Genomic DNA, 23,702 nt, shown 5'->3' with positions numbered 1-23,702 from the left:
CCTTCCTTGTATCTACACTCTTTGTGAAAATACTTACAGATGAGTATCCCTAACTTGGCTCCTACTTGGCTCTTATAATCTAGTCCCTTTTCTGTCTTTCATAGTGTGTCAAACTTTCTGTAGTCCTGGCTACTGATTGGGTAAATGTTTACTTGCTTATATCATTTTAATTGAACCCTAATTCAAGGAACTATTATAGATTTATTTTTCCTTTACTTGGAATTTTTACACATAAGACTTTGATAGTCTATATTTTCATCCAGAAATTATCTTTTTTATTGGAATTTTTTCTGATGTCTTTTTAATTTCTCTTGCCAAGTGATTCATATACTTCATAACTCAGCCATGCATCCCTAACTGATACATGCTTTTCAATCACCCTCTTCAAGGGGGAATGTAAATATATTATTATTTTAAATTGCAAAGTTTAAATTCCTTTTGAGAAGAATTTTAGGTTAAGAAAAGTGCTACCATTCAAAATCCAGAAACTGAACTGTTTGGAAAAGACACCATGAAGATGCCTCCAGACCACAGCTGCACAAGAAAATCAAGAATGAACTTTGGGTGTGGTTGATTGAACATTTATTTGTATTTTTACTTTCATGCCAAAGGGGACTGCCCCTTAATTGGCTTTTTGTCAATGCATCTAGCAATTATTAGTTTTGTTCTTTTTTCCTCTTATCCCCAAATTATTATATTTAAGTTGGTTATGTTTTCATGATCCTTGTGGGGAAACTGCTTTCCCAAATGATCAAAATGGAGAAACGTAAAAATGGAGAAATGTAAAAATGGAGATTTGAACCCCAGACTTCAATCACCAGAAGTCCTTGGTAGTTCCCAGAATTCCCTATAATCTCACCTGAGTCCTCACCTGGGTGCGAGATCACAAAATATTATTTAAAGGGTCTCTCCGCCTACTTTGGGTCTCTCTGATTCAGCTTCTAAGCACATGAAGTTCTCAAGATGTAGTAAGTAAATTGTGAACGGGCTGATCAGCCCTGGGCACGTGCTTTCTTATTTTGTATTTCTTTATCCTTGATTTCTAATAATCTTTGATAAACCTCTAAAATATAATACTTTTAGTAGAGAAACTAATTTAAATGTTACACTATCCCAGAGTAAACACTATATGAATATTAGCTATTATTATTGTTAATATTACTATTAGGAAACATAGAGATATAGTACTGCACTTCTAGGGATTGTGAACTATTTCAACAGTTGTGGAAAATGACTTAGACCAATGCTAAAAGGGCTATAAAATTGTATATACCCTTTGACCAAACAATACTGCTACTATCTGCATCCCAAAGAGATCAAAGTAAAGGAAAAATGACAGTAATGTACTGGAATGCTTAAAGTAGCTCTTTTGGGTGTGGTAAAGTAATGAAAACTAAGAGGACATATTCATTTGGGAATAAATTAATGAGTTGTACCATATGATTATAACAGAATAGTTCCAAATTGCTCTGCAAAACGGTTGGATCAGATCACAACACTAAGAGTGTATTCATGTCCCAATTTTTCTATATTCCTTCCAATATTTGTCATTTTCCTTTTTTGTTTTATTAGTCAATCTGATAGGTGTGAGGCAATATCTGAGAGTTCCTTTAATTTGCATTCCTCCAATAAGTAGCAATTTAGAGCATTTTTCATATGATAATATATATATATAATTTAGCTTGTATTTCTTCTATCCTTTGTTCATTTACTAATTTGGGGAATAATTCACATTTTTGTAAATTTGACACATTTATCTTCATATTTGAGATATGAGTCAAGAGAAACTGTATTGTATTTTGTTCACATTTTACTGCTTTCCTTTTAATCTTCACGGCATTGATTTTATTTATTAAAATATTTTTAACTTTCAAGAGTCTTTACTTACCTTTTACTCTAAACATAAATATGTAAGATTTCCATGTATAGTATTTGCATCTAATGATGTATTACATGGAAGTGTAGCTTTTGGAGGGATTGGAGAGAAGGGAGAGAGAAAGTATAGGAGAGGTAGTAAGAAAGAATGAAATAGAAATGAATGGCAGGGAGAAGAAGGAAGTAGAAAGGAAAATGGTAAAGGAGAGAGGGAGGGTTTTCTATAACAACCCTACTATGGAAAGGTTCCTCCTGGAGGTGGGACACTGGGTTCCCTGTCCACCTTTGATTTCTCTCAGTGTGTTCAAGAATCCCTTTGCACCCAATACCAGGTTCTACTATAATCCCAAACTAGGGTGCAATTGGCTTAAGCCTAAAAGATAAAGGACCACAGTAGAGTTCCTGGTTGGTCAGAAAAACAAGCCCAATTTTTGAAAACTTGCAGGGAAAGATCACACTTTATTAAATAAGTCACAAAGGGTAATGTGGTAGATTGTTGGGATGTGGGAACTAGGGTATGAGAAAGAGGCCCTGTCCTGGGAAGGGATATGGAGGGAGAAGGACACATGAAGGCACTTTGGTAAATGTGGATGTGGATGGGATCTGAGAGCACTGAGGCAGTATGGGCCAAAGACAGGTAGAGGTATGCTCCAGGGATGGGATTTGAAGGTTCCATTCTTATAGGGTTCTGAGGGGATATAGCTAAACTTTTTCCCCATATACCTTAGGGTGCATTCTTTAATATATCAAGTAAGAGATTAACATAACCAATGAGTTATAAGTACCAGCTTAGACTTGTCTTATTTAAATAGTTTATTTTCCCCATTCAGGTTTTACTGCTCATGTTTGAAACTTATCTGCAGCATATAAGATGAGGGACTGCTATTAAAACAAAGAGGCCATTATTTTTGGGAGGGTGGGGCTAGCTGATTTCTCCTAATTTATTACATACACTCTTGGTGTGGATAAAATTAATTTATGAGGCAGTTTTTGCAAGTGGTTTCTATGTTCCTCATTACATTCAATTCCTTTTACCTATTGTTATACTACACTGGTTAGTTATATGCTAAATTACTATTCTAAATGTTGGAGTAGTTGAAGGAATAACAATTATAATTTCAATTCAGAGGGGGAGAGGGAGAGATGGAAAAGAGGAGGGGAAGGAAAAGAAGAAGAAAAGGAATACAGAGAAAGAGAAAAAAGAGGGGGAAATGAAAAGGTAGAGGAAAGTAGGGAGGAGAGGAGAATGAGAGATGTAGAGAAGGAAGATGAGAGATATGTGCAGGGTAAAAAAAAAATACCTGAGTGTGAAGTGATGAATTCTAGACCAGATCTAGCTAATAATTAGCTATGTAAATTTGGACAACACATATAACATTTTTGAAACCTTATTTCCTTTTCCAGAAAAGGAGGGAATTGGATTTTACCATGTTTAAGGACTCTTTCAGCTTTCAAGTCCTCTAGTTCTAAAATATATACATAATTGTACTAAATCTATACATCCATCTGGCTCTTTGACTATCCAAATATACACAGATGCGTGTATAATAGCATTGACAAAATTTGGAATTCTTAAGATAAAAGAAGCAAAAATTTTCCAGACATTGCTTGCTATTGGCAAATGTTTCTGTATTAATCTTCTTTTTACCTCTTTGTATAAAATATTGGCTGCTATGGCAACCTTCCCTTTTCTCTTCCTCTCCTCCTCTCCCTTCTCCCAATCAACTCACCAGATTTTTTCAAATGAAAAGCATAAGACCTTGGGGATTTCAAATATTCTACTGAACAAAGCATCCTAAACCCTCTGCCCTAGAGCCATTTTCTGTTGCTATAGCTCAGAAAGTCCATGTATATATATATATATATATATATATATATATATATATATATATATATATATATATATGCTGTTTATTATTTTTTGCTTTCCTCTTTGTTTAATCACACTCTTCCCAGAACAGGATATGAAACAAAAAGAAGTGGAGCCCAGTGCCTTTTCATAGCAGGCATAACTCATTGATCAATTGAGTCCTTTCCTGTTTTAAAAGCAGATGCATAAAACTGAGTGTTTTAACTCTATCCTACAGATATCAATGTCAGTTACTACTCACTCTATTGTAGAGGTGAGGAAACTAAGTACTAGGTCAACAAGAACCATCTTCCAGACACACTAGATGCCAAATATAGAGTTTACCCTGATCACATCTAGAAGTCTACTCTGTTATATGACAATATATCTCTTTTCCACAAGCAACTTATCAAAGATTTTCAATATCAATAGCAACAGAAAATAGGGGAGCTCTTTGGATAGAGATATATGACATGTTGCTACAATTTTTTTTAATATTGATAAAAATTAGTACATATCATGACATGGACCATCCATCTTTCATGAGGTCACACAGCTTTCCATTTTAACAAATTTACACATATATTTCTATTTTCCTGTTATTAAATTGATTAGAACTTCTGTATAGTCTTCGTTACTTATTTTGATGGCCTTTGCCTTTATGAGGCCCTTGTCCTCAAGAACAGTGTGATTGAAAGAATATTAGCCATGAAATGTAACATTTCAGAAGACTTGTGTGGAAAATCTGATTCTTTTGCTGACTGTGACTATGGGCAAGTCATTATACTTTTCTGAGTTGAAGAATTCAAAATATAAAATGAGAGAGATGTATTGGTTGACAAACCACTGGAAAGACCCTTGATCAGATCAGTGGTGGCCTAGTTTTATATCACATTTCTAACATTCATTATCTGTGATTCTACTTGCAAGACAATAAACTTCTCAGAGACACAATACCCTCATTTACAAAATGATAATAATAATACTTTTAGTAACTAACAAAATTATGGTGATAGTTAGATGAGATATTATGTGTATATCATTTTTAAAAGTTTATTTAATTAATTAATTTAGAATATTTCTATAGTTACATGATTCATGTTCTTTCCCTCCCCTCTTCCCACTCCCATTCTATAGCCAACAAGCAATTACACTGGGTTTTACATGTGTCATTGATCAAGACAGATTTCCATATTATTAATATTTGCACTATAGTGAACATTTAGAGTTAACATCCCCAATCATATCCCCATTTAACCATGTGATGAAGTAGTTGTTTTCTTCTGTGTTTCTATTCCCACAGTTCTTTATCTGGACGTGGATAGTGTTTTTTCTCATAAGTCCCTCAGAATTGTCCTGGATCATTGCATTGCTACTAGTAGAGGAGTCCATTACATTTGATTGTGCCACAGTGTATCTATCTCTGTGTACAATTTTCTCCTGTTTTCTGCTCCCTTTACTCTGCATCAATTCCTGGAGGTTGTTCCAGTTCACATGGAATTCCTCCAATTCATTATTCCTTTTAGCACAATAGATTTCCATCAACAACAGATACCACAATTTTTTCAGCCATTCCCCAATCAGAGGGCATCCCCTCATTTTCCAATTTTTTTTGCCACCACAAAGAGCGTGACTATGAATATTTTTTACAAGTCTTTTTCCTTGTCTCTTTGGGGTATAAACCCAGCAGTGGTATGAATGGATCAAAGGGCAGGCAGTCTTTTAAAATCCTTTGATCATGGTTCCAAATTACCTTCCAGAATAGTTGGATTAATTCCCAACTCCACCAGCAATGCATTAATGTCCCAATTTTTCCAATTTATTTCCTTTGCTCTCATGTTGGTCAATCTGCTAGGTATGAGGAGGTATTTCAGAGTTGTTTTGATTTGCAATTCTTTAATTATAACAGATTTAAAATACTTTTTCATGTGCTTTTTGATAGTTTTGATTTCTTTATCTGAAAATTGTCTATTCTTCTCCTTTGCCCATTTTTCAATTGAAGAATGACTTGATTTTCTGTTCAATTAATTTAGCTCCTTATAAATTTGAGTAATTAGACCTTTGTCAGAGGTTTTTGTTATAAAGATTTTTTTCCCCAATTTATTGCTTCCCTTCTAATTTTGGTTACATTGGTTTTGTTTGTAAAAATATTTTTAATTTAATGTAATCAAAGTTATTCATTTTACATTTTGTAATATTCTCTATCTCTTGCTTGATCTTAAAATCATTTCTTTCCCATAAATCTGACAGGTAAACACTTCTTTGTTCATCTAATTTAATTATAGTTTCCTTCTTTATATTAAAGTAATTTACCCATTCTGAATTTATCTTGGTGTAGGGTGTGAGATATTGATATACACTTAATCTCCCCCAGACTATTTTCCATTATCTCCAGAAGTTTTTGTCAAATAGTGCATTTTGGTCCAAAAAGCTGGGATTTTTGGATTTACTGTCTTGCTGAGGTCATTTAAACCCAAATCAATTCCACTGATCCTCTCTTCTATCTCTTAGCCAGAAATATATTGTTTTGATAACCTCTGGTTTATAGTACAGTTTAAGATCTGGTACTGCTAGGCTTCCCTCCTTCACTTTTTTTTTCATTATTTCCCTTGATATTCTTGATCTTTTGTTCTTACAAATGAACTTTGTTATGCTTTTTTCTAACTTAGTAAAAAAATTACTTGGTAGTTTGATAGGTATGAGAGTAAATGTAAATTAATTTGGGTAGGATTGTCATTTTTATTATGTTAGGTCATGCTACCCATGAGCAATTAATGTTTTTCCTATTGTTTAGATATACTTTTAATCATGTAATCATGTTTTGTAGTTGTGTTCATATAATTCCTATGTTTGTCTGCAAATAAATCCCTAAATATTTTATATTGTCCCAGGTGATTTTTACTGGAATTTCTCTTTCTACTTCTTGCTTCTGAGATGTATTTGAAATACATAAAAATCCTGATGATTTATGGGGGTTTATTTTATATCCTGCAACTTTGCTAAAGTTGTTGATTGTTTCCACTAGCTTCTTAATTGATTCTCTAGGATTCTTTAAGTCAACCATCATATCATCTGCAAAGAGTGATAGTTTAGTCTCCTCAATGCTTATATTCTTAGCTTCAATTTCTTTCCCCCTCTAATTGCTAAAGGTAATGTTTCTAGTACAATGTTAAACAATAGAGGTGATCATGGGCATCCTTGTTTCACTCCAGATCTCATTGGGAATGCATCTAGTTTATCCCCATTGAAGATGATGCTTGCTGATAGTTTTAAATATATACTGTTTATTATTTTTAGGAATGGCCCTTCTATTTCTATGCTTACTAGTGTTTTTAATAGGAATGGGTGTTGTATTTTATCAAAGGCTTTTTCTGCATCTATTGAGATAATCATGTGGTTCTTGTTGGTTTGCTTGTTGATGTGGTCAATTATGTGGATGGTTTTCCTAATATTGAACCAGCCCTGCATCCCTGGTATAAATCCTACTTGATCATGTTGGATGACCCTTCTGATCACTTGCTAGAGTCTTTTTGCTAGTATCCTATTTAAGATTTTTGCATCTATATTCATTAGGGAGATTGGTCTATAGTTTTCTTTCTCTGTTTTTGACCTGCCTGGTTTTGGAATCAGTACCATATTTGTGTCATAAAAGGAGTTTGGTAGAACTCCCTCTTTGCTTATTATGCCAAATAGTTTGTATAGTATTGGGATTAACTGTTCTCTGAATGTTTGATAGAATTCACTGGTGAATCCATCAGGCTCTGGGGATTTTTTCTTAGGAAGTTCTTTGATGGCTTGTTGGATTTCATTTTCTGATATGGGATTATTTAAGAATTCTATTTCTTCTTCTATTAGTCTAGGCAGTTTGTATTTTTTTATATATTCATCCATATCACCTAAATTGGTGTATTTATTGCCATATAATTGTGCAAAGTAATTTTTACTGATTGCCTTAATTTCCTCTTCATCGGAGGTGATGTCCCCCTTTTCATCTTTGATGCCGTTAATTTGATTTTCTTCTTTCCTTTTTTTTAATTAGATTGACCAGGATTTTGTCTATTTTGTTTGTTTTTTCAAAGTACCAGTTTCTTGTCTTATTTATTAAATCAATAGTTCTGTCACTTTTGATTTTATTAATATCTCCCTTAATTTTTAGGATTTCTAGTTTGGTTTTCTGCTGGGGGGTTTTAATTTGATGACTTTTGAGTTTTTATTTGCATTTCCAATTGATTGATCTCTGCTCTCCCTTGTTTGTTAATATATGCACTCAGGGATATGAATTTACCTCTGATAACCTTTTTGGCTGCATCCCAAAAGGTTTGAAAGGATGTCTCACCATTGTCATTTTCCTCGATGAAATTATTAATTATTTTTATGATTTCTTCTCTAACTAAACAATTTTGGAGTATCATATTGTTTAATTTCCAATTAGTTTTTTATTTGGTTTTCCATGTACCATTACTGATCATTATTTTTATTGCCTTTTGATCTGAAAAGGCTACATTTATTATTTCTGCTTTTATGCATTTGTGTGCCATGTTTCTGTGACTTAATGTATGGTCAATCTTTGTGAATGTGTCATGTGGTGCTGAGAAGAAGGTGTATTCCTTTTTATCCCTATTTATTTTTCTCCATATGTCTATTAATTCTAATTTTTCTAAGATTTCATTCACTTCTTTTACCTCTTTCTTATTTATTTTTTGATTTGATTTATCTAAATTTTATAATGGTTGGTTCAAGTCTCCCTCTAATATTGTTTTACTGTCTATTTCTTCCTTCAATTCTCCTAGTTTCTCCATTAGAAATTTGGATGCTATATTATTTGGTGCATACATGTTGATTAGTGATACTTCCTCATTATCTAAAGTCCCTTTTAACAAAATATAATTACTTTCCCTATCCCTTTTGATCAGGTCTATTTTTGCTTTGGCTTTATCAGATATCATGATTGCCACTCCTGCCTTCTTTCTGTCAGTTGAGGCCCAGAAGGTCTTACTCCATCCTTTAATTCTGACCTTTTGGGTGTCTACCCACCTCATGTGTGTTTCTTGAAGACAACATATGGTAGGGTTTTGGATTCTAATTCATTCTGCTATTTGTCTACGTTTTGTGGGTGAGTTCATCCCATTCACATTCAAACTTATGATTGTCACTTGTGGACTCCCTGGCATTTTTGATATCCTTCCCTAATTCTAACCTTTTTTCTTCAGCTCTACCTTTTAGTCCAGTGATTTACTTTAAATCAGTCCCCCTTGTCCCCTCCCTTGATATGTTTCCCCTTCTAGTCCCTCCCTTTTTGTTCTCTCCCCCTCCCCCCTCTTCTTCCCTCCCTTTTTTGTGTTCCCTCCACCCTACCCACCTTGGTTTTCCCTTCTCCCTTCCCTTGTTGGGTAAGATAGAATTCAAGATCCCAATGGATCTGGATGTTCTTCCCTCTCAGTGTTGATTTCCCTGAGAGTAAGGTTTTAAGTTAAAACTCTCTTCCTCTCCTTCTTATAGGAGTTTTCTTCCCCTCCCCTTCCTGTGTGAATCTTTGTGTGAGAAAGATTATTCTATTTGGTCTTTCTTTTCCCCCTATTTACACATTACATTTCCCCCACATGTTAATATACATAGATTGATATGAATGTAGTCCTTATAGAAGAGAGTTTGAGTAAAAGAAAAAGATAACATTTTTCACCTTTTCACTTTCCTTCATATTTACCTTTTCAGGTATTCCATGCTCTTTGTTTTTTGATATTGAACTTTCCACAGAGCTCTGGTCTTTTCTTTACAAAAACTTGGAAATCTTCTATTTTTTTGAATGCCCATACTTTCCCTTGGAAGTATATAGTCAGTTTGATGGTTAGCTGATTCTTAGTTGAAGGCCCAGCTCTCTTGCCTTTCTGAAAATCATGTTCCATGCCTTATGGTCATTCAGAGTGGAACTTGCAAGGTCTTGTGTGACCCTGATTGACATTCCTTTATATCTAAATTGTCTTTTTCTGCCTTCTTGTAAGATTTTTTTTCTTTTGCTTGAAAGCTTTGGAATTTGGCAATTCCATTCCTGGGAGTTGTCTTTTGGGGATTTAGTGTAGAGGGTGTTCTGTGAACTCTTTCAGTGGCTGTATTGCCCTCTTGTTCTAAAATCTCTGGGCAATTTTCTTTGATTATATCTTGTATTACGATGTCAAGTTTGCTGTTTATTTCTGGCTTTTCTGGTAGTCCAATTATTCTTAAATTTTCTAAGTCTATGACCTTGTCAGTGAGATATTTTATATTCTCTTCTAATATCTTCATCTTTTGGCTTTGCTTTATTAATTCTTGATTGTTGTCTTCAAGTTGCCTAATTCTGACCTTTAAAGCCTGGTTTTCCTTTTCACTTTGGTCAAACTGGTTTTGTAGATGTGTGAATTTCTTTTGCATTCTTTCCCACTTTTCCTCTCAGATGGCTTCCATCTTTTTGATCCTTTCTGATTCAGATTCTTCATGGGTTTGTGGAGAGTTTCCATTTCCTTTGGAAGGTTTCAGAGCATTTGCTTGTGTTTCCTCTTCTATCTCCTCTGTGTTTTGTATTTTTGCTCCATAAAATGTGTCCAAAGTCACCCCCTTCTTCTTGTTTTTCTTGGAATTTTGAGGCTTTTGTGCTTCTGTGGAGTTTGCCATCTCTATCTGAGTGGGGAGGGCTAGCTTTTTTTTATCTCTGTCTGGTGTTCAGAGGTTTTAGCCCTAGGCAGCTTGTCCGTTCTATTTTCTATTTCTAGGTATTTTTGCTATAGAAGTTATCCAGAGTCAAAGTCTTTTTCTTATTTATTTATTTATTGTTGTTCTGTCTTCTTGGTGTTTCTGTGTTACTGCCCTCCTCAGTTCCCTCCTGATGCTTCTCCGTTGCCTTACTTCCACGCTCTGAGCCTGGCTCAGCACTCTCCACGAGGTGTTTTAATGCCTTTGCCTGCCAGAAGACCCAGCATTCTGAGGGGGGAGGGGTCGCGGATTCACGTAGCTTTGTGGGCTCCTGATAGGATTAGCTTTCCCTGGGTTGAACTGAGTATGCCCTGAGGCAGGGACCTTCTGTGAGACTTAGATGGAAAGATCCAGCGAGGGGGTTACAGGCTCCCCCCTTCTCTCTCTGTTTCCCTGCTCTCTGTGTTGGGTTCCCCCTCATCTGAGTCAGGTTGTTTTCAGGAAGCAGCCTTCAGAATAGCTAGCTCTAAGGCTCTGAGGTTCCCTCTGCTGACAAAGAATCTTTGTCAAACAGATAGGCATGTTCCTATGGAGTGAACTCAGGCCTCAATACTTTATCATTTTGTTCAATATTTTCATCACTAATATCTCTGCTGTTTTTAGACCATAGCTTAAGTGTCATCTAGAATTCTTGGGAGTGCATTTAGGAGGACATGAACAAGTAAGAACTTACCCAAAAGTAGGTGATTTCTGTAGGGGTATGGTAGAGTTAGTTCCAAAAAGGTTAAGAGGACCAATTATACCTCAAAAATTAGCAAATGCTACAGATCACAGGCTGGCCTATTGTTTTGTTGAAAGTCTAGACTGAAGAATGTGATGAAGAAAATAAAGAAGATTAAAATACATATTTTTTCTGCATATAATTATATTTTTAGATAGAGGTTGTTGTTTAACATCTACCAGCATACTATGGTGATATGTATAGTGAGGGAATGTTAAATCGTGATACATGATGATCAATTAAAGAATTATGGGATAGTCTGAACAAGAGAAAAAAAAAACATGAGAAGAAGGGAAGTGGCAAGTGTGGGAGAACATAAAGTGGTTTTCAATTGACCATAATGCTGTCAGGTTGAAGAGATATTAGATCTGTTATTCCTGAAGACCATGGGTAGAATCTGGACCAATGAGTAGATAGTTTTGAATAGAGGGTAGATTTCATTTCATTAGAAAGAGAAACTTCATAAAAGTTAAGAGATGTTAAAAAACTAAATAGGAACTCTTCAAGAGTTACCTATAAGATTGTCACAAATATTGAAGCATTTATTCATGCCTTTGGTGATCAAACTAATCCAAATTGACTAAACAAAGGAGAAAATGAGTTAGGAATTAAAGTATGAAGAGAAGTCTCATACTCATCTTTTATGATTATTTTTTTAGTGATCACACATTTGCATTGCACAAAAGCCTAGCAAATTGCATCTCTCAGCAGTTCAATATTATTCCAAGTTCATAGATGGAGAAACCAAAGAACAGAATTGTTAAATAAACTTACACATATTCACACAATTAAGATGTCCCAACTGGAACTTAAATCTAAGTTTCTGTCCTTGATATCAGATACATTTCAAGCTAAACAATATATTATCTATATTGTTGCCTCAATTCTTCTTTTTTACTTTTGATTTGGTGGATTTGATTTTCTTTTTGCATGTCAGATATTATTTTATCAATAAATTTAAGTTTTCTTTGGTATTATGTTTGCTATTTCCTTTTATTTACTTGCTGGATACTTTTTATTTTTCACTAAAACTTGTGAATTAAGTCTTCACAATATCATTTGATGAGTGCTTTCCCTTCTGCTATAATTGTCACCAATCTAACAAAAGATTTATATTACTACCTATCTTTTCTCCTGCAATAGTGGGTGCTTTTATACTCTTTCTCCTCCAAGTTCACCTTTCAATGCATTCTTTGTTTTCATTTGCTTTAAAACCTTTACCTTCCATCTTAGAATCAATACTCTGTATTGGTTCCAAGGCAGGAGAGCAATCAGAGCTAGACAATAGAGGTTAAGTGACTTGGCCAGGGTCCCAAATTTAGGAAATGTCTGAGGCCAGATTTGAACATGGTACCTCCTGTCTCTGGGCCTGGCTCTCAAACTGCTCAGCCACCTAGCTACCCCCTGCTTTAATGAGAACACAAATCTTCATCTTAAGGTCAGAGTTCCCATGTTTCATCTCATCCTTTTCTCTTGTCATTGGAAATATTTCAAAACTGCCATAGAAATTTGACATAGCCATTCCATCTGTCTTGGAGGAAGATGGAAAATCACAAAATAAAGAGAAATAAGAGTTTCCTTGAACTGCCAGATCCACTTAAAGATGCTGCTATGGGAAACAAACTGCTCAGATGCTAGAGCTAACAGGGAGAGGAAACAGACAGGAGCAAACTTTTAGATATTCTTTGATGAATAAGTTCATTCTATTCATCCAATAATGATATCTAAAAGGGAAAAAAAAGAATATTTAAAAGCCTGAGGTGAGGGGAAGATAAATGGAAAAATGGAGGGCTTTCAATGGGAGGATGTTATAGAATCTTGTGTATATGTGTATATCTTTATTTGTATTTCTATGTTTGTGTACATGGATGTGTGTGTGCCTATGCCTTGATTCAGCATTTTCACAGAAACTACATGAAATGTGATAGCTTCAAGAACAAAAAGGTTGAGGAAAAGTAGTTTGTTTCTTTGTTTTCCTTGAAATTTGTAAAGTGAAAGTTAGGGAATGTCTCCCTATAGAGTCAGTTGAGAAAATTGTTTAATTTGAAGTCATTCTGCAAAGTTAGGAAGAAGATGCATGCTTTATCCATGAAACATGGACATTTATGAAGCATATGTGAGAAAAGATCACAGAAACCCTGACCACTCTTCTCATAAGGAATAGATAATCACTATTATCCAGTGATTACAGTTGAATCTGGGAACAGAAAGAAGATTCACAACCCTGTGCATAGTGTAGCTGTGTCTCACCATATACGCAGTGTTCAAGGTCTGATGCTACAATCTCTTGTTGATCTACTTCTCCAACCTTATTTCATTTTAGTCTATACTCTCTATACTCATCAAAATCTTCTATAAAAATTCCTGCACCTTCTCTTTGCTTATGCAATTTCCTTTTTATTTAAATCCTTCCCAAAACACACACACACACACACACACACACACACACACACACCAATACATATTTACATGTGTACACATACGGACTCTGGCAACTGAACCATTAGATAAGTTGTAAAATCTAGTTGAAATGATTTATCTTTCCTGAAACATTTTCTGATTGCTCCCCATCATTAATGTTATTTTCTCTCTCATACCTCAAGTAGCACCTTATTAGAACCTCTAAAGCAGATGAATGTAATTATTTGTTTGTGACAATTCTCTTGAACCAAAAGTTTAACTTTTATCTCCTATCCCACCTCCCACTTTTACCCTCAGCTTAGTGTATCAACATAGTAGGTACATATAAAATGTTTATTGAATAAAGATCAAATTGATTTTGCAGTTAGCTAACAAATAAGGAATGAACTTTTTAAATGATTTTTGATCAAAGATATCCAAAAATGAAGACCTGCACTCTCTCTACTGGTAAAGGGGGAGCTCTTCATTCCGTTAATACTTTCACCATTAAATTACTCCTGTTTTTCTTTTTTCAAAAAGTTAATATAATTAACAATCCAGAATTCCAAGCTTTCTGATGCCCACAGAAATAAATGAAAATCTCCAAATCTCCCAAACTACTTTGGATTCCACTGTGGGTGTCATTGGTAGCAAAACTTCCTTAATGAAAACAAATGAGGCATAGACAAAGACAATAAAAAGGACAAGAGATCCTAAAGACTGCCCTTTCCTTATACAAGTCTCTTAATAAGGCCCAGTAGGCTCAGCTGAGAGAAAGTTTTGCTTGCACAGCTTCCTATGAAAAACAAAGCCCATCCTTCTGGCCATCTCTCCTTATCCAAGGTTAGTAATTATAGGCTGTTTTAAAGGTATAACCATTTCCCTTTGTGCCACATGGTATGATAAAGCTCCCAGGTAATTGTTATTACTGCAGCTTCCTTTTCAATGTTCCTTTAAAAAATATTAAGGATATATGTATGTGTGTGCACATATGTTGTGCATGTACACCTACATTTTTGTGTCATTTAATCATATTAAAGGAAAAGCTAATAATTAAAAAAAAAAAACCAATACAAAGCTTTGAAAATCAGCAGATTGTAGAAAATTATGCTTTAATTACTGGGCATGCTCAAAGGTTCCCACCAGCAGTTGGGGCCCCAGCTGAAACAGCCTGTCTTTGTAGATCTACCCAAGCCCTCATCCCTAATGCATCTGTGACTATTTTTAGATCTCCTCTGGCAGATGGGTAATGGCATTGCAGGGAATAATTGGTGGATGCCATAATGCTTTTTCTCCCCATGAAAGGTCACTTACATTAAGGAGATAGGACTCTTGGGCCATAAAATATTTCCTTTCTCTTATCAGGACAAGTTTTTTTTTGTGTTTGTTTGTTTGTTTGTTTTTGAGGCAGAGGAGAGTCTGGTTGGACTTTTTTTCTTGATTGTGTAATAGAAAGAACATTGGGCAGTCAATTAGAGAACCTATATTTGAGTCCCACCTTAGAAGCTCTGTAACCTTAGCCTCTAAACCTCAGTTTCTCTGTCTCTATAATGGGTATCATCATATATTCACTACCTGAACTAAGTGCTTCCTAAATATTAAAGCCATATATGTATATATATATATATATATATGTGTGTGTGTGTGTGTGTGTGTGTATGTATAATTTTATTTAATTAGATGATTTAGAATATTTTTCCATGGTTAGAAGACTCATGTTCTTTACCTCCCCTCCCCCCACTCCCTTCCCGTATCTGATGCACAGTTCTACAGGGTTTAACATGTCATTGATCAAGATCTATTTCCCTATTATTGATATTTGCACTAGGGTGATCATTTAGAATCTACATCCCCAATCATATCCCCATTGACTCATGTGATCAAGCAGTTGTTTTTCTTCTGTATTTTACACCCATATATATTATTAGACTCCCTAGCTCAGAAAGTTAGTAGCCATGTTTCCTTCACCAAAATACCTTAAATTCTCTAAGCCTTGGGTTCTCTATCTGCAAAATGGAGATCTAAATACTTGCATTACCAGCAATATGTGTTATGTAAATTCCTTTTATTACTGTGATTAATCTTGATTTAATTCTTGGACTCCTTCAATTAGGCTTTAGAAGCTTCAATGTACCTGAAATCTCCTTAAGAATCAGTGTTGTTATAGGGGTCAAATCATGATAATGATGCTGAAAAAGCCCTTCCTGGAACATATAAGCTATTAAATGACATCTTCTGTAATGAGATCATAGGATTTAAAGTTAAGAAGTAAACTTAAAGATGATTGAGTCCAAATAATCCATTTTACTGATGAGAAAAATGAAGCCAATAATGGCATAGTTATTGGCCCAAGGTAACATGGAAATAGCATCCTAATAGCCCCAAAATGACTAATGAATCTATACACTTGATCTCTCCATACATAGATTCAAACTAATCTCAACCCAAACCTTTCATGAATAAAAGTCACCAAGATCTATGCTGCTTAAGAAAGCAATAATTCAACCCTTTTTTGTTTTAGGTGTCCACTGAGGAAGGCTTGAGTCTGGCCCGAGAATATACCTGTGCATTCTTTGAGACATCTGCAGCCCTGCGCTTCTACGTTGATGATGTTTTTTATGGCTTGGTGAGGGAGATCCGCAAGAAAGAATCCATGCCATTGCTGATGGGGAAAAAGTTGAAAAGAAAAGATAGTCTTTGGAGAAAGTTAAAGGGCTCTCTGAAGAAGAAACGGGAAAACATGACCTGACCCTTCAGCCTGTGACTAACCGACTACTCCTCTTTCTCTCTCTAGAGCTGATCAGTCTGACAATTGCAGAAGTAGCAATTCATTACATACCCTCTTATTCTCCACATCCCCCCTTTTAATTCAACTCTGCCTATAGGTAAAAGCAAGATCTTCATATCTGTATTTCCTGAGGTGATTCTGTTTTGTCTTTAAGATTTGGATAGATTTTGTCAATCTACCGGATATGCTGTTTATTTTTTACAATATATCACTAAATAAAATTGACATTCCAATTGCCTCATTTCCCTTCAAAGAGTCTAGCTTCATTTGGTATGCTGTCAAGTTATGGAGGAAATATTCAAAATCACAGCTAGAATGATAAAAGGCTCTTGGGATCTGCCTTTGCCTGATAAGACGGGGATTGTTTGTAGACCACGAAGCTCAGTAAATAATAAAGAACCCCGGGAAAGCATTCAGGGCTGGAGTCTCTCTCCTCATCTTTCCTGAAGCATAACAATCACTGAGCCTCCTTCTGGAGTGCTACCCCAGATGAGCTTCAGGAATGCCTTAGAGAATTATTAATAGCAGTCACTAGTGAAGGATTGAACAATGGAGAAAGTGGAATTAGCTCGGTCTTGCTTATTCCTACCTCTTCAGCAGCCCAGTTTCGTGAGAAGAGATGCTTTGTTTCTTAGGAGGACAAAGGCCAGGGACCTTCAGTGGTGGGAGCTGAATATATTCCTCCAGAAAGGAGATTTTCTTATAGAAAGAGACTGCTTGAGGCAGGTCTGGGCCTATGTGTAAATGGAACCTTTGGGTATCTAGGTATAATTTAGAGATAGCTTAAAGAATACTTGGCCCAAAGTACTTCCCTACATTAGTCTGAGCCTGTTGACTTTGAGATTTTCCACTTTTTCAAAAAGTTTGTCATTCATGTAAGTTAATTGTGAGCAGAGATGGAAGCAGTTCAATATCCTATGTCTGAGAGCACTGAAATTTAAAGGATGCTGGCAGCACTAATAGGCTTTCAGCAACATGAACACAACTGCATCTAATATCCATTTAGAAAAAGGAACAGCTAAAACCAGGAATTACCAGATAATGGGCTTCCAACCTTGACTGTAACCATCTCAGCCCCCAAGTAAAATCACTATCCCCATTGTAGTCCCCAGCAGAAGTAGCTTCCTGAAGGTGGTTTTCTAAACACTCAGTCTCCTCCTCCATAGAGAGGAGTCCTAAAGCTTTTCCTCTTCTTCATTGATTTTATCTTTGAAATTTTTTTGAGCATGCCCTATATGCCTTCAGTGCAAAATTTGCTAGTTATGCTTGTTATATGCTAGTTATAGCCTCTTTAAAAAATTATAAAGACTTGGAACAATAAGCATTATTACTCTATATTTATATCTCAAAAGGCATTAATTTATTCAGACTATTTTCCTCTAAAACCCATAATTAGTTGTGAATTTTTAGAACCTGAGAGGATGGGAAAGATAATAATAGGACAATTTTTCACTTCATCAGGAGGTAAGTTCAAATAATAAAATGCAGCAAGGGATTTTGCAAAGACAATGATGAGTAGGACATGTCCTAGGTTCTTTGGGGAACATGAAAGAGGATAGATGTGGGATAAAGATGCAAAAAGAGAGGGGAGAGCAACAAAGAAAAAGTTTTCTGGCTTTCCAGTTTCATAAGGACTACTACAATCAGAAGTCTTTTCTGAAGACATGAAGAACTCTATTGGTCAATGCAACTGGTCATTGGAAGGAGATGCAAAAACACTGACAATAAATTACTGGCCCCAGGAAACCCAGAGTAAATTAGTGATGACAAAAAAGTACACACACACACACACACACACACACACACACATATATATATGAGCATTTTTCATTAGATTGTGTATATACATACATATAATTTACATTTCATTTATATATGTATTTTACACATTCAGAAAGTTTTGAATAACTCAAGTTGACCTATAATCATTCATGTTTCCTTAGGATATTTAGTGGACCGGGGCTAGTTTCCACATTGGCACAGCCAACAGAGGAATTTTGGTTATTCATAGGATTATGGGTTCTCATATCATCGGATTATGGGAATCAAGAGATTACATTATATATTACTTAAGTAATATAATTTCATGAAGTAATGAAAACATTTTTAAAAATATCTTTCTCGCACTTGGTGACTTCCTCTCCTAATTGGCCTTTAATCAATCCCCAACATTAGATTCTTGGCTGAAGATAAATAGAAGTCTTAAGTAAGCTGTTCCTAGTTTTCCTGGATTGGTTGGGATTATAATACATCAACATTCAAAACTAATTGATGAGGAAGAAGGAGAAGAAGAAGAAGAAGAAGAAGAAGAAGAAGAAGAAGAAGAAGAAGAAGAAGAAGAAGAAGAAGAAGAAGAAGAAGAAGAAGAAGAAGAAGAAGATGATGATGATGATGAGAAAGAAAGAAAGAAGAAAGAAAGAAAGAAAGAAAGAAAGAAGAAAGAAAGAAAGAAAGAAAGAAAGAAAGAAAGAAAGAAAGAAAGAAAGAAAGAAAGAAAGAAAGAAAGAAAGAAAGAAAGAAAGAAAGAAAGAAAGAAAGAAAGAAAGAAAGAAAGAAAGAAAGAAAGAAAGAAAGAAAGGAAGGAAGGAAGGAAGGAAGAAAGGAAGGAAGGAAGGAAGGAAGGAAGGAAGGAAGAAAGGAAGGAAGGAAGGAAGGAAGGAAGGAAGGAAGGAAGGAAGGAAGGAAGAAAGGAAGGAAGAAAGGAGGGAAGAAAGAAAGAAAACAGGAAAAATCATGGAAGAGGAGTTAGAGATGAAAACTGGGATGGACAGAATCACAACCAAAATCACAATTACAAAACCTTGTAAACAAAAGAATACAAATGACATTTTAAATTTCTACAATACCTTTTAATTTTCAAGTAATTTGAAACCATTCATTGATCACCAAATTCCTACATTTGTTGTCTCTATCTCTTTGAATATAATCTTTGATGGCAGACATATCTTGTTTTATATTTGTATCTCTATTACTTAGCACATTTAATTATACTCTGGTGCATAATAAGCAAGTAATAAGTGTTTTTTTTTAATTCAGTCAATCAAAAACAAATAAACAAGAAAATAAACTATGACTTCTCCAAGGTCACTCAAAGAGCTAGTAATTGACCTGAGTCTCTGAGATTTCCACTCCATTAGTTTACCCAGTAGTCTAAATATCTTCTTTATGAGAGGCAGAGTCAAGATGGCAGCATAGAGGCATCAAAATTTAAGACCTCTGAAAACCCTTTCTCACCAATTTAAAACCAAATGCCCCTAGGGGACTGAAAACCCATGTAACAACAGGACAGGAGCCCTCCTTCTGGACTCAACTTAAAAGGTATGACCCCCAAAATCCTGAATTTTAGAACACTCAGGATTAAGGGGAAGGAAGAAGGAAGGTCTTAGGACCCCCCCCCCAGTACTGAGCCTCTAGAATTGGCTGGAATCTTTGGGAGGGCAAGGGCACTATTCTAGAGGGAGTACCTTGTAGGCAAAGCTGTGACAGGCTCAGGGCTTTGAACACATGCGGCAGGGAGGCAACCAGAGAAGAACCTCAAAGAAGACAGCCCAATTGCAGCTGAGACACTCCATATTGCCCCCACTCTCCCAGCTTCTCCCCACCCCCACTTCCTGAGGTTTTGGCCTCAGGGCACATTAGGTCTGCAAGTTCAACTCAGCTGGATTTAATCTCATCAAGCCTTATAAGGACCAAGAAGCTCAAGCTCCAACAACACCCCTCCCCTACAGAATGCTCTGAGTGCCCTGCTAAGCTCCAAGGGTGAAGGTTGAAGGAAAAGCCCAAACTCAAAAATCCAGCACACAATGAGAGGAGCAAGACTACAGGAAACTACAGGGGGAAAAGAAGGGACAAATATGAACAAACAACTGAAAAAGAAAAAAAAATTACAATCAACAGCTTCTATAAAAGCAATGAACAAAGAGCAACTATAAAAGAAGAGGAACAAGGAACACCAAGCAAAAACACAGAAATTTCAGCGAATTGGATACAGACTTTAGAAGAACTCAAAATACAATTCAAAACAATTAAGAGAGGCTGAAGACAACTGGGAAAAGAACTTTAAAAGTAAGATAAGTCATTTGGAAACAGAGACACTTGAATTAAAATGAGAAAATAGTGTCTTGAAAGCCAAAATTAATCTTCTTGAAAAATGAGGCAAAGGAGAAAAAAGATGAGGCAAAGACAATGAAATATTAGGGAAAGGAGAGGAAAGATGAGGCAAAGAAAATGAGAGATGACCTCCAAAGAAAATCAGACCAGAGGGAGAAGGATGACCAAAAAGCCAGGGATGAAATTCAGTCTTTAAAAAACAATACAACATTTAGAAGCAAGTGACTTCACAAGGCAGCAGGAAACTATAAAATAAAGTCAAAAGAATGAAAATAATTGAGAAAAATATGAAACACCTCATACACAAAAGAGATGATTTAGAAAATTGTTCCAGGAGAGACAACTTAAGAATCATTGGTCTACCAAAAGAACATGACAAATGAAAAGGCCTGGACATCATCCTACAGGAAATTATCCAAGAAAACTGGCCCAATATTCTAGGACAATAGGTAAAAGAGGAGATTGAAAGGATCCACAGATTGCCTCCTGTACTTAATCTCCAACTGACAACACCCAGGGATGTTATAGACAAATTCATGAAAAAACAGACCAATGAAAAAAAAATATTACAAGGTGGAAGAAGAGCTCATTCAGATACCATGAACTACAGTGTGGATAACACAGGAACTGGCTGCCTCTACACTGAAGCCATGGAATATGATATTCCAGAAAGAAAGGGAACTAGGTTGACAAACAAGAATCAATTACCCAGCAAAAAGTACTATATTCTTACAGGGGGAAATATGGTCATTAAATAAAATAGAAGAATTCCAAGAATTCATGAAGAAAAGGCCAGACCTGAAGAGATGTCCAAACACAAAACTCAAGAGAATCATTAAAACATAATTAAGAAAGGGAAAAAAAACAAAAACAAAAAACAAAAGACAAACACTTTTTTAAGGGACCCAATAAGTTAAAATGATATGTATCCCTACAGGAAAAGAACCCTTAAAATTGTTATTATCACCTGGGTAGCTAGAAGAATTATACTTAGAGGGAACAGGGACAAATTGCATTGGATGAAATGCCAAGACACAAATATGTATATAGATATATGTATGCATAAATATATATACATATATATATATATACCTTAAATAGATACTATATAATTTTCATATATACAGATGAAACTAGAGTTTTAAAAAAGTGCTTAATACTAAAAGAAATGGGAAGAGAAACAAAATGTGGTAAATTTATATATCACAAAGAAGCACATGGTAGGAGGGGTGGAGAACATCAATACACTGGAAGGGTAAAGAGGTTGGAGATAGAAAATACTCAATTCTTATGTGCATTGAAATTGACTGAAAGAGGGAAGAACAATCAAATACATTGGGACAGGGAATTGATTTGCACCCTATAGAGAAGTAGAAGGGTAACAAACAGACTGGTGGGAAGGGAAGAAATACAAGGGAGGGTGAGGGTTGGGGGTCATTTTAAAAGACTGTAAAGAAAATAAGGGGTAATAAGAAGGGAGAAGTAGAAAGGGAAGTAAAATAAGGGTGGGAACTAAGGGGACTGATTACAAACAAAACACTGGTGTAGAAGGAAATAGTGAAAGAAGAAAGGGTAGATCTAGGAGTGGAAATAAAATGCTGGGAAATATACAGCTGGTAATCATAATTCTGAATGTGAATGGAATGAACTCACCCATAAAATGCAAGTCAATAATAGAGTATATTAGAAACCAAAATATCTACAAGAAACACACATGAGGAAGGTAGACATAAATTGGGTAAAATTAAGAGGATGGAGCCAAATCTATTGGGTATCAATGGAGAAAAGTAAGGCCGGAGTCACCATCTTGATATCTGACAAGCCAAAGTAAAAACAGATTTAGTCAAAAGAGATAGGGAAGGTAATTACATCCTGATAAAAAGGAGTATAGATAATTAGGAAATATCAGTACTCAACAAGCATGCACAAAATGTCATAGCATCCAAATTTCTAAAGGAAAAACTAGTGGAACTCAAGCATGAAATAGATAGAAAAAACTATACTAATGGGAGACCTGAACCTTCCCCTATCAGAATTAGATAAATCAACCAAAAAAAAATGAGAAAGAGGTAAGAGAAGTGAATGAATTGTTAGAAAAATTAGAGTTAGTAGATATGTGGAGAAAAATAAATAGGGACAAAAAGGAATACACCTTCTTTTCAGCAGGACATAGTACACAAAATTCACAAAAATTGACCATGTATTAGGGCATAAAAGCATTTCAAACAATTGCAAAAGAGAAGGAATAATAAATTGCAACCTTCTCAGATCACAATGTAATAAAAATAATAATTAGTAAAGGTACATAGAGAGGCAAGTCAAAAATTAATTGGAAATTAAACAACATGATTCTCCAAAATTGGTTAAAGACCAAATCATAGAAACAATTAATAATTTCATTGATGAATATGACAATGATGAAACATCCTTTCAAAACCTATGGGATGCAGCCAAAGAAGTACTCAGGGGGAAATTTACATTCTTAAGTTCATATATCAACAAATTATGGAGGGCTGAGGTCAACGAATTGGGCATGCAAATTAACAAACTAGAAAGTGAACAAATTAAATATCCTCAGATGAAAACTAAATTATAGATCCTAAAAATCAAAGGAGAAATTAATAAAGCTGAAAGTTAAAGTACTATTGATTGAATGAATAAGACAAGAAGCTGGTACTTTGAAAAAAAAAATAGCCAAAGTACTGATCAGTATAATTAAAAAAAGGAAAGAAGCAAACCGAATTGACAGTATCCAAGATGAAAAGGGAGAACTCACCACTAATGAAGAGGAAATTAACGCAAACATTAAAAACTATTATACCCAATTATATGGCAACAAATATGGCAATCTATGTGATATGGATGAATACTTACAAAAATATAAATTGCCTAGACTAACAGAGGAAGAAATAGATTACCTAAACAACCCCATATCAGAAAAAGAAATTGAACAAGACATCAAAGAACTCCCTAAGAAAAAATCCCCAGGTCCAGATGGATTCACAAATGAATTCTATCAAACATTCAAAGAACAAAAAATCCCAATATTATACAAACTATTTGACAGAATAAGCCAAGACGGAGTTCTACCAAATTCATTTATGACACAAATATGGTACTAATCTCCCAGAGTCAGGCAGGTCAAAAATAGAGTAAGAAAACTATAGACGAATCTCCCTATTGAACATAGATGCAAAAATCTTTAAATAGAATACTAGTAAAAAGATGCCAGCAAG

General features: G+C 35.2%; 1 protein-coding gene and 1 long non-coding RNA gene across 2 annotated transcripts in view; one reads left to right on the top strand and one right to left on the bottom strand.

Moving 5' to 3' along the window:
- The window catches only part of RIT2 (Ras like without CAAX 2), a 565,628-nt gene extending 549,019 nt beyond the window's left edge, over positions 1-16,609 (top strand). Inside the window, exon 5 of the mRNA XM_001362484.3 lies at positions 16,090-16,609. Within this exon, the coding sequence (XP_001362521.1) occupies positions 16,090-16,317 (228 nt within the window). The 3' untranslated portion in view covers positions 16,318-16,609. The remainder of the gene's footprint in view (positions 1-16,089) is intronic.
- LOC130458484 (uncharacterized) overlaps positions 1-23,702 on the bottom strand; it is a 59,544-nt gene that overhangs the window by 6,029 nt on the left and 29,813 nt on the right. The window lies entirely within an intron of this gene.

The sequence above is a fragment of the Monodelphis domestica genome, chromosome 3 (genome assembly GCF_027887165.1).
Source record: "Monodelphis domestica isolate mMonDom1 chromosome 3, mMonDom1.pri, whole genome shotgun sequence".
NCBI lineage: Eukaryota > Metazoa > Chordata > Mammalia > Didelphimorphia > Didelphidae > Monodelphis > Monodelphis domestica.
Note: the sequence above shows the minus strand (reverse complement) of the source record. Positions and strands in the feature narration are given on the sequence as shown.